Source organism: Melitaea cinxia, chromosome 29, assembly GCF_905220565.1.
Source record: "Melitaea cinxia chromosome 29, ilMelCinx1.1, whole genome shotgun sequence".
Taxonomy (NCBI): Eukaryota; Metazoa; Arthropoda; class Insecta; order Lepidoptera; family Nymphalidae; genus Melitaea; species Melitaea cinxia.
This window is the reverse complement of record NC_059422.1, coordinates 4313263-4325542: the sequence shown is the minus strand read 5'-3', so window position 1 is coordinate 4325542 and position 12280 is coordinate 4313263. Positions and strand designations below refer to the sequence as shown.

The window sequence follows — 12280 nt, the reverse complement described above, 5'->3', positions numbered from 1 at the left end:
GTGGCCTCGCTCACAACAAGGCCACCCCTCACACGTATGGGGTCGTGTCGTCCGGCCGGCCGAAGTCCCCCGACTATCGGCCGACGACCCCACTATTACGAGGGGGGGAGGAGGTGGGCAAACCGCCTTCTCCTTGCCCCCGTACGTCTGCGCCGGAGTGGGCCAGCAGAGGCGTCTTCCTCTCTGACCCGCTCCGCGGTCTCCTTCTGCGTCATTACCTCTTCGCAGAAGGAGACCACCGCCTGCCACGATCTCTCGCTGTCAAGCATGGCCTTTACGACACTCGGCAGCGAGAGATCCCGTCCGAGAACCGCTGAAAGCGTGCGCCACTGCGGTTCCCAAGTGGCGCACGCCTCCAGCGTGTGGAGCGCCGTATCTTCTGGCGCTCTACACTCGTGGCAGGCTGGAGTCGCCTCCCGTCTCGCGATTTGGTGCAGGTACTTACCGAAGCACCCATGTCCGGAAAGCACCTACACCAGACGGAAGGTCAGCGGCCCGAACCGCCGCCTCACCCACTTCCGGAGGACCGGCTTCACTGCGTCCACCGTCCACTGCCCGGGGACTGGCGAAGCCAAGTCCTCCGTCCACCGCCGCAACAGGGTGTCCTGCGCCAGCCTCTGCATGCGTGCGAGCTCCTCCCACGTAGGAGACTCCCCCCGGGATCTCCTCGCCGCCACAAAATAATATGTTTCGGCGAGGATCTCCGCCTGCAGTTCCCAGGGGGGATCGCCGGCCAGCACGCACGCCGCCGTCCAGGACACCGTCCGGTAACCGCGTATCGCCCTCGTCGCGATGACCCGCTGCGAGTCGGCTGTTACCTATAACACAAGCATTAAGTTGCTTAATTTAGGAACAGACGACCGTGTGTGTATTGTGTAGATATTTATTTATTTATTGCCAAAATAGCACGAATAATTTTGCTAATATATCATACGTTGAAAAACATTGTTTAGTCAATTTATATACTATATTTTATATACTATAGTTAATAAAGAATGAATCTCATACTGATAAAGATATTACTACGAACAGACAGCGAGAAACCTAACAGTTTACCTTTTTAAAATTTGTCAATATATCATTATGCGAATTCATAATTCAATTAGATTTGTGCCTTTCGTAAATATTAGTTTTATAAGACAAAAATAAATCTAAACAGTTTGTATATTTATTAAAATCATTAATCTATGGATCTACAAACTCAATTAATTAAAATATTCTTATTTATTAGACTGCTTATCAAATTATAATTTAGCCCATAACATATAAGTACGTGTACGTCTGAAAGTAGCTGTGACCGTTAACTTTGCAGGTCGTTTATTATTAATACAAATACTTTCCGATAGAGGCACTATACAATCATAATTCGTAATAAAACGTCTACAAATACATACGCATTATAAGGCATAACTCAAAAACTATTTGTTTAATAGTTATAGATTGATCCGACGACGCGTTGGTGCAGCAGTCACAGTACTGGCTGTTGCGCTGGCGATCGCAAGTTTGATCGCCGCTCACGACAGACATTTGTATTTGCCATATAGATGGTATTTCCGGACCTCCGACACAGGAGAAAATCCTACTGGGTGCAGTTGAATGTAAAGCATTTATTATTACTATAGATCTCGCTCAAATTTGAATGGAACCACACGCACGATCACCAGCACCAGCTTTCAACTACAATCATTGAAAACAATACACACAGCAAAAATTATGAAATAATACACATAAAAACACAATTGAATTAAGAACGTCCTCCTTTTTTGGAAGTGGGTTAAAAAACCGCAAGAGTGACCAATTAAATTGTAGTAAGATGGAATTACCAGGTTTTAATATAAATTCAATACACAATTTAATCTACTTTCAAATGCAGATCATTTTAAATTAATCTTCAATACGGATAGGAATGGCGTGTTTTTGCATAATACGAGCGTTTGTAACCTGTGCGCGTCCTACATTGAGTGCGGTGACACTTTTTGTGTTCGATTCTAGGTCACGGTCGAACAGAGTTTCGAGGTTGCATAGACTAAGGTATCATGGAAATGGTAATAGAATTTTCAATTATATTGTATTGGTATATATATATATATATATATATATATATATATATATATATATATATATAAATTTAATTTAATGGATACTAGCTGTGCCTCGCAATTTCACACGCGTTAATTAGAGTCCTCGGTAAATGGGCTATCCATCGCAAAAATATTTTTTTTTAATTCGAACCGGTCAGTTTTATTAGTAGTGTTTAGGTTAAAATAAAATATTGGAATACTGACACAAAAATATATCTTTAAAGTATACGTAAAAACACAATTATGTTTTCTCGCATACAAAAAACTGACTTCGATTACATCTACAAGTAATACGAGGTAAGAGGACAAAATATAATCAAGTAAAAACGCGTTACCAAAGATTACCTAAAAGTAGTCATCAGATTTCAATTAAATTTAAATGGGACCAAATAGCACGGTCCGCCTTTCGATTAAAAAATCATCGAAATCGGTCCACCCTGTCAAAAGTTCTGAGGTAACATACACAAAAAATACAATCGAATTGTGAATTGACTCCTTTTTTGGAAGTCACTTAATGCAGGAAAGGAGGAAGACACAAAATAATTTAAGATTTGTGTTAGAAAGATAATCTTCAAAAGAATAGATAGGCTATAATATTTTACATTTGAATTGTGCTTATGTGTTTGTTTGCTTATGTGTGTGTTGCAAAAAAATTATAGGAGTAAGTATCATCCTCAAAAGTCGAACCAGATAAAAATGGCGTGTCATATTATAGTACAAAACTATTACGTATCTCTTATAGTTCCGGTAGGATACATTGTTGGAATATCAATGGTACTGTAATGGATTCCGAGTTATTTGGAACACTTTCCAATTAAATTGTAATGGTCACGTATAATTAGTTTGTTTCATTAATTTTGTATCTGTTATTGATAAAACTATAGCCATCGCTTTAGGCATTTGGTTTCGTTTCACACATCACACACACATCAGCCTATTGCAGTCCACTGCTGGACATAGGCCTCCACAAGTTCGGTGACTACATTTTTCGCTTCTGTAACCGAAAAGCCTAGCCTTGTTTCGTTTAAATTTATATAATTAATTCCTAGCTGTAGCAAACTGAAGTGACAGTGGGCTGGTTACCTCTGTCGTAGAATCGATGGTCGGTGAAGTAAGTAAAAGCGAAATTTCACTCACTCATCACGAAATCTCCGAAACTATAACAGCTACAAACTTGAAATTTGGCAGGTAGGTTCCTTATAGGGCATAGACATCCGCTGAGAACGGATTTTATGAAACTCGACCTCTAAGTGGGTAAAACGGGGGTTGGAAGTTTGTATGAAAGTCCTATGTTTTTGAAGTAAGAGAGTTTTGAAATTTAAAATGTATGGCTCTATAGATGATGAGAAGATGTCCAAATAATGCATCGTAATATATATATAAAAGAGAAAGGTCACTGACTCACTCATCACGAGAACTCAAAAACCGCTAGATGGTCCATCAATCCAGGATGGACAAAGATGAAATTTGGCAGGGAGGTAGATTATAGTTTTTAGACGTCCGCTAAGAACGAATTTTGCGATATTCTACCTCTAAGGGGGTTTAATTGGGGTTGATAGTTTGTATTAAACATATACAGCAGCTATAATTTCGCCTGATAGGTTATTTATAGTGCAGCCTAAAATAAAACTAAACATGTGGTGTATAGAGAGGTTTTATAAAAACAACTATTAAATTATACTAAATTGTGTCTTTTAAAAAGTTACTCAGTGTGATAAGCATTTCAAGTGACTGAAATAAAAAAATAATTTGCGTTTAAAAGTTAGTGTTAAAAGTAGTTATTATAAAACAAAGTTCCCAAAAGTGTATGTGATCGATTCCCTCAAAATCTACTGAACGGATTTTCATGCGGTTTCACAAATGGAGAGATGGCTTCAAGAGGAAAGTTTACGGAACGGTTAAGCCGATTTTGATGAGAGTTTCACTGGAAGTTTGCCGGGAAAACTTTGTAACACACTGATTTCAACGCGGGCGAAGCCGCGGGTATAGCTAGTCTAATATATAAAATTCTCGTGTCGCGGTGTTTATAGTTAAACTCCTCCGAAACAGCTTGACCGATTCTCATGAAATTTTGTATGCATATTGGGTAGATCTGAGAATCGAACAACGTCTATTTTTCATCCCCCCAAATATTAAGGGTAGTCTACACCTAATATTTTTTTAATTTTTAGATAATTTTTTTTTAATTTTTTTTTTATGATACAACATTAAAAAATACATACAACTCTAAATTTTCAACCCTCTACGATCAATCCCTATTTTTAAATAGCGTATAGCGGCAAGACAATGTTTGCCGAGTCAGCTAGTTAAATTATTAACATTTAGCACTAGTGTACGATGTTTGTGACGCAATTTTTTAGCGTTATCTGTAAGTGTAACATTTTACAGTTTTATTTTATATATAATTCTTCTGTACGTGTGTGTCACCTAACTTTTCCAAAACGGATGGACTGATTGATTTTGTGTGTACATTTCAATAGGTTCATAGATGATTGAGTTTTAGCTTATTCTCTTGTAAATGAGTACAACGAGGCAGTGTCATTTTATAACTCTCAACAAAATTTCATAAAAAAATATCTTTTTAGATTTTTGATAAAATTCTTCCATAAATCTACGTGACCAAAGTTGCGTTCATCACTAGATCAGCTTATTTGTTGCATATAATATACACTTTTAATATAATATAATCCATGTAAGATATCAATTAAGTTTAGCATAATTTTGGTCGGTGGACTCACGTCTGCATTAGGGATACTAAGATAGAATAATTAGGTTTCTTAATGTAAGCTGCAGTAGTGTAACAAGTAAACGATCAGTAATAAAACTAAAAATCGGAATAACAAAAGCACGGCCACTATAAGCCTGTGGACATAACTTTATAGATAAAAAAAAATAGAATATAATCCTGTTTAAACATTACAGTAAGTTCACAATTAGAAAATAGTCTATAAGACATTCATTTTTGAATTTCTTTTATTTTTATCACGTACGATACTTTCTAATGCCGTCAATATAGTTTCACCAATTACTATATAATATGGTTAAATGCATATAAACCGTTTGAGTAATCTGTTCTAACGATTTTCTAAAATGTTAACTTTCAAATCTCATGTATAAATCTTATGTATAAATGACTTCAAATTGGTGTAAATTTGACCATTACAAAATTATGACATTCAGAAATATTATAAATAATATAATATATAATTTCTGAGGTTTTTGTTGTTTTTTTTTTCTTTCTTGTGTACCAGTATATATTTAGGAAAGTTCTAGGTAGTTGAATGAAGAGCACGCTCCTCTCATATAAACAAATACTATAAGCTAACGTTACAAGGATATAGAAATATGAAAAATTACAATAACAATAAAGTGACTAATAACTGAATTCATATTTCATTGCATGTTTTACCAAAGAACATATTACTTAACATTACTTTTCCTTTGGTTACAGATGGTCGAAAACTATTTGGAGGATATAAAATAACGCCATCATATTGTAAAGCAATCAGAGCGGCAAAATACAACAGAGGCAATAAAATATGCATGTTCAATCACGAATGCGTGCAAAGAGGTGGAGAAGTTGTCGGTGCATGCATGGATGGATTTCTATTTGGAGCATGCTGCCAGCTTCCCTCTGACAGCCAGTCTCATTTACCTAAAGGTCCTGGCGTTGTCATGACAAGCTATTTAGATTATCCTGACACTGAATCAGAGACTGAGGACTATGATGGTGAGCAATTAAGCGCTTGGCATAACAGTTTCAAGCCAGTCGTCACTCCAGGTTACAGACCTAATGTAAATCAAGTTTCAACATCTACAATGAGGACTGAACAGGATCTTAGCACTGAAAGTCAGCAAGAAATCATATCTGAAGGGATGAGTCAGATCACTAATACACTATTAAGTACTCCTCCTAAAGATGATAGTTACGTTTATACTAAACCAGAAGATGTATACACCCATAGTTCAATTAATCATGTTGTAGCTGAAACAATACTTATACATAAAAACGGTTCAGAGGTAATCGATATAGTAAGACCTTCTGATTTTAATATACAAATATCGTCAATGCAAACAAAACCAACGAGCTCGCCAACATCCACGTCAGTACATTCTCCTTCGATAATTGTATCAACACACAGACCGGTTTACAAACCTATATTTAAGCCGAAACCCACTAAAACATCAACAAAACAACCAACAACGGAAAGTTATGTGATGGTTTCAACAATTACAAAAGATACACAGAAAATGCCAGAACTATCATCTATAAACAGTATTATACAAATGCTTAATGAAAGTACTCCAAGTATGAAAGATGAATTAAGTTCTCCTTCCTCTTTAGAAGTTATGGAAACCAAATCTTCCCCCAGTCCTCCATCAACTATTTCTCCTGTATCTTACAGTAGTAGTTTCCCCAACTATTACATATCTACAGGACATTATGTTACATTAAAACCATCTTCATACCCAAGTAGTACACCTTACTATACGTACTCAACTAAAAAATCTGTAACAACGAAAAAACCACCATATGTTTATACCACACCAAACAGCATATCTCAAGATGAAAGACCTATTAAACCATACTTTTCATCACCTAAACCTAGTCAATCAACTAGTCAAGACATTGAAGCATTTAATCGTTATCCTACTAACCCAGAAGCTTTTGATAATTCAGTTACAACGTTCAGCTATGTGAGCTCAACTACAACATCTAAACCTTCAACGACCACTAAAAGACCACCATCAACAAGTTATGTAACTGCTTCAAAGCCCCTGAAAAGACCCGCCTCTCAGAAGCCACTGAAAAGACCTGCCACTCCCTCTCCAAGCTTTGAATCAAGTTATGATGCTGTTGATACCTTCTCGAGTGTAACGCCAACTGTTATCGTATTAAATAGTTTTGATACTAAACCAGAAACATCTTCCGAAGAGACACAATTCGTTGAAATATCACAAGAACCTTTCAAAAAACCTGTAAGCCAAATAACAGTTAACAACCACATTGAATCCACGAATAATATTTACGTAGGAAAACCTATTGATAAAACAAAACCACCATCCTATGAAAGACCTTCGTCACCCACAGTCGTTATAACCCCTAAGCCATCGCCGTCAACTACACCATATCCTATTAAAGTTTCAAGTCGACCTTCAGTGTCAATATCAACCACAACAAACTATGATTCATACACAGAATATCATACTTCGACAACTATTAAAACTGAAATGCAAACATCTCCAGATGACGTCATTAACTTCCCACCAGTTAGGAATCCGATGCTAAGCGGTAACGGAACTAATCCAAACATCTTTAATACAAGCATATCGGTTGCAGACAATGAATTAGACATCATAGATGATCTAGATTTTTCAACACCAACCTGGCAAGACGATGATAAATTAAATGATAAAATGAATCTATTCGTCAATAAAATTGTAGGCAGCCTTCAAGGCACTTTTCAAGAATTACACGATATTGTTATTCTTGATAAGAAGCCAAATGCGACTATTGTACGAGACAAAACGACAACTGCCAAGCCTCCAAAGAAAACCCTTCCGCCTCGGAAACCAGTGACGACTACTAGAAAACCTGTAAGAGCTACTACAATCACAACAACTAAGAAACCCCCCGTAAAGACGACTAAAAAACCAACTAAACTTACCACAGCTGCCAGGAGACCAACTACCACGACACCCCTACCTACTACTATTACAACAACAAAAAAACCTGTAAGTAAAAAACAACAATTATAATGATTTTGCAATTTCATCAACGATTAGATAGAGTGGTCTAATTTCCGTGTCGAATGTTTCTATCAACAAAAATATTTGTTATTTACTTAACACACCTAGTCTTTGGGGGTACAGCCACTATGTCATATAGAACATCGAAAATGCAAAGGCATCGAACGCAGAGCATAATGATCTCAAAGACGCGTATATATAATAATAATAATAATAAATAAATAAATATCTACACAATACACACACGGTCGTCTGTTCCTAAAGTAAGCAACTTAATGCTTGTGTTATAGGTAACAGCCGACTGGTATATAGCTACATATTTTTTTTTCGATAAACATACTTATAAATAATACATATATAAATATATAAATAAATATTTATATTACACCCAGACTCGGGGTGGGAATCGAACCCACAACCCTCGGAGCAGAAAGCAGGGTCACTACAAACTGCGCCAACGGGCTAGTATATAGGAAAATTATTCTAGTTCTGAAGTTACTGGTATAAACCTATTTACTAATTCTGACAATACTTTATCTATAAATCTGCAACCTGACTTATTATTGCTAGAATAGTGAAAAGCCCCTGGTTATAAAGGTGAAAATGCTCAAAAAAAATGTCTCAGAAGAGTAAGAATTAATAAGGATTACTTTGATGTCATTGTATGACAACGACTTGGTCCTTTGCCTGTGATTATTTTGTTTTCAGGTGACAACTACAAAAAAAACGAAGCCGACAAAGAAAGTGACAACAACAACCGTTTCATCTACAGTCACTGAACAAGATTACGTAACAACAGAACAAACTCTTGAACCTATTGATTATAACGACAAGAATTGTAAGTTTATAAAGAGATATATTTTTTATTTGATATAATTTTTTTATTGTGGTTGCTTTTAATTTAGTCATTTTTGATTTCATAAATATAGTTTATTTTTTACGGGAATTACCGAGATTTTTATTTTTAAACTCGATATTTTAAGTTACTTGTTACAAAAACTTCATTCAGTTTCTTATAGCGTTTACACTAAGACATCATTTTGACAGTATAATGATCATTATATTCATAAAGTTAGCTGCAAAACGTCCCAACATAAACGATATTTAGCATCTATTGCAAAAAGCCTATAAAATGTAACAGTTATATGATATATACAACGGTTAAGGAAAGGAAGAAAAAAAATTTGATAGCTATGTCTCAACTATAATTATGTTAATGTTAATAATGCCATGTAAAAAATTTCTTGACATCGCTCTACGAGATCAAAAGTGTCTGATTCAAAAATATTGAAATTTGGTATATTTTACAGGTTATTTTATATTTATGTTTTACTCAATTTTTTTGGTACGTTATATTCCAGTATGTGGTGTTCGTCCTCTAATGAAATCGGGACGTATCGTCGGAGGAAAAGACGCCAAGTTTGGAGAGTGGCCTTGGCAAGTTCTAGTTAGAGAATCGACCTGGCTAGGTCTCATCACAAAAAACAAATGTGGCGGAGTCCTGATCACCAATAGATTTGTGACAACCGCCGCTCATTGTCAGCCTGGGTTCGTATACATATATTATATTAATTTATTAAATTAGGGGTCAGTGGTAAAAAATCTTACTTAAGCTGGAGAAGGCTGACTGGGAAATATTGACATTTTACAGAAGATTACAATCGACTAATGCTTCAAGTAGTGTTGTGATCATGTGGTGAGTAAGGTAGCCAGATTTTCTAGGGTTGTACTGTGTTCACAGCGAAGTTAGGATTGCCGTACAGCCACGGTAATCGCACCTTGTCAGCTATATACAAATAAGCCGTTATCGTAGAACGTAAGCCTTAGAAAAAATTATGATATATTTAAATACATTATAAAGAATAGAGTTATATTAAAATGCACAAATTCGTAACACACAAAAAAAAATGTAATCTTTGATACTTGTTTAAAAATTGATCGTATAGTATAATAAGCGCAGAAAATGTTAACAGAGATAGACTTCAACTGTTTATAATCTTTACAGCTAACATATATTCTATTACTTAGTAACTTATTACAAAACTAATTAAAAAAATCATTTTAGCAATTAACAATTTATTTCCGAATTTCATTGCAGTTTCCTAGCGTCTCTCATAGCAGTTTTCGGTGAAAATGACATATCAAAAGACGTGGAACCTCGCAGACCAATAACCAAGAATGTTCGCCGGGTTATCGTACATCGGCAATACGACGCCGCTACCTTTGAAAATGACCTCGCTCTTCTGGAGTTAGACTCGCCTGTGCAGTTTGATGCTCACATAGGTAATAATTTTTTAAATCTTCGTCGAGGTAGGCTACATCAGGAAATATCTTGCTCTGCTATAATAAAATAGAATATACAAGTATTATTTTTAAGTAAACTTAATTTCTTTTATATAATTCCAGTGCCAATCTGCATGCCACAAGACGAAACCGACTTCACCGGTCGAGTGGCGACTGTCACTGGTTGGGGTCGACTCACGTACAACGGAGTGGTGCCTTCCATTCTTCAGGAAGTTCAGGTATGCTTGACATAGCTATTATGCTTCTTATAATATATTAAGATATGCTTAATTTAATGTTTACTGATACCTGATCTTGTACTGTCATTTACTATGGTTTAATAAGCTTAAAATCCCTCTCTATCTTTCTCCCTCTCTCTCTTCCAAAGAGGAAAAACCTTTGCCTACTGTTGGAGGACACTTTTAGATAGCTTCAGTTAATTTTAATTCATACGAAATATTATTTGTAATTTCACTTCATCATCACTTCAGCCTATTGCAATCCACTACTGGATATAGGCCTCCGCTCGCGTCAAAAATGGCGTGAACTCATGTGTTTTGCCCATAGTCAATTCGTCAAGTAGTAATTTGTAATTTATTGTTAGTTATATATTATCCCATCCATCCATACATAAAAGTTTACATAGCTTTATCAGAGCGAGAATATATTTGTTTTAACCAATAATAATAAAGATTAATAAGTTCGAACAACTAAAAACTAACAGAATACAGATGATGTACATTGTATTCTTTACCAGGTTCCAGTGATTGACAATAGCGCTTGCCAGGAGATGTTCCACACAGCTGGTCACGCCAAGAAGATTCTTAACTCTTTCATTTGCGCTGGCTACGCTAATGGTCAGAGGGATTCTTGTGAAGTGAGTATTCTAACTACTAAACCATTATATATATTTACCATTCGAGGAACACCTCGCTATAGCTAACAAGCTAACTTAGCCATTTAGCTTCTAAAGCTAAAAAAGCTATAACAAGAATGTTTCACGTATTTCAGATTAGGAATAACTTTTTTATACTCGATACCTTTATAATGTTTCTTAGAAAAATTAACCACAATACTATTTTTGATCGATCAGTAAAAAAAAGAAAGAAATTTCCAGAAGAAGCCCAAAAATATTTCTTATTAGATTTGTTTTCGACGCCGCGTTGGCGCAACGGTCACAGCTATGGATTGTACCGGTTGCGCTGGCGGTTGCGGGTTCGATCCCCGCACATGACGAACATTTGTATTGGCCATACAGATGTTTTCCGTGGTCTGGGTGTTTGTGCAGTCCTTGTGGGTCTCCCCACCGTGCCTCGGAGAGCACGTTAAGCCGTCGGTCCCGGTTGTTATCATGTACACCTGATAGCGATCGTTACTCATAGTAGGGAATATATTCGCCAACCCGCATTGGAGCAGCGTGGTGGATTAAGCTCTGACCCTTTTCCTACATGGGGAAAGAGGCCAATGCCCAACAGTGTGATATTACAGGCTGAAGCGATTGTTTTCCTTACTTTTCCTAATTTCTAGAATATCTATTCTAGGTTTTCGATTCTTAATAAAAGGAGTACATATGAGAGTACGTGTCTTGCACGAATTTTTATATACCATTAATATTAAAAATTTAGTAAGTAAATGAACGGACGAGCAGACGCAAGAGGACGAATAAGTTCCGTTTGAACAGACAACCATGTGTGTTAAATATTTTTACTTCTAAACTCTAAAACAAGATCTAAATCTTCCAGGGTGACAGCGGTGGTCCATTGGTGTTGCAGCGTGATGATGGTAGGTGGCAGTTAGTGGGGACTGTATCCCATGGTATTAAGTGTGCGGCTCCCTACCTACCTGGGGTCTACATGAGGACCACCTACTACAAACCCTGGTTAAGATCTATAACCGGAGTACGATAAGATCATCAAAAGACTTAAATTTTTATTTGTGATCCAAAATTATTCTAATTTATGGAATATGTCAACATATTCCTGATAGATAAACGTGTATATTGGAATGAATGGTCAGAATTGTTGTTTATTTTAAAAATCAGTTTAGAAAATACGTTTAGGAAAATTTTTAAAATTTAATAAGAAATTTGGAATTGATTGGAACAAAAATCGTAGAAGCATTCTTCCTTACATTATAAGCTGATTGTCAAGATCTTGATGGAATCT

At 36.3% G+C, this 12280-nt stretch overlaps 1 protein-coding gene across 1 annotated transcript in view; it reads left to right on the top strand.

The window, feature by feature from the left end:
* Nucleotides 1-12022, top strand: part of LOC123667748 (serine protease filzig) — a 31635-nt gene extending 19613 nt beyond the window's left edge. The window contains exons 2-8 of the mRNA XM_045601587.1: nt 5533-7817; nt 8541-8670; nt 9194-9380; nt 9931-10115; nt 10239-10354; nt 10873-10992; nt 11858-12022. Coding sequence (XP_045457543.1) covers nt 5533-7817; nt 8541-8670; nt 9194-9380; nt 9931-10115; nt 10239-10354; nt 10873-10992; nt 11858-12022 — 3188 coding nt within the window. The remainder of the gene's footprint in view (nt 1-5532; nt 7818-8540; nt 8671-9193; nt 9381-9930; nt 10116-10238; nt 10355-10872; nt 10993-11857) is intronic.
* Nucleotides 12023-12280: the final 258 nt, after the last annotated feature.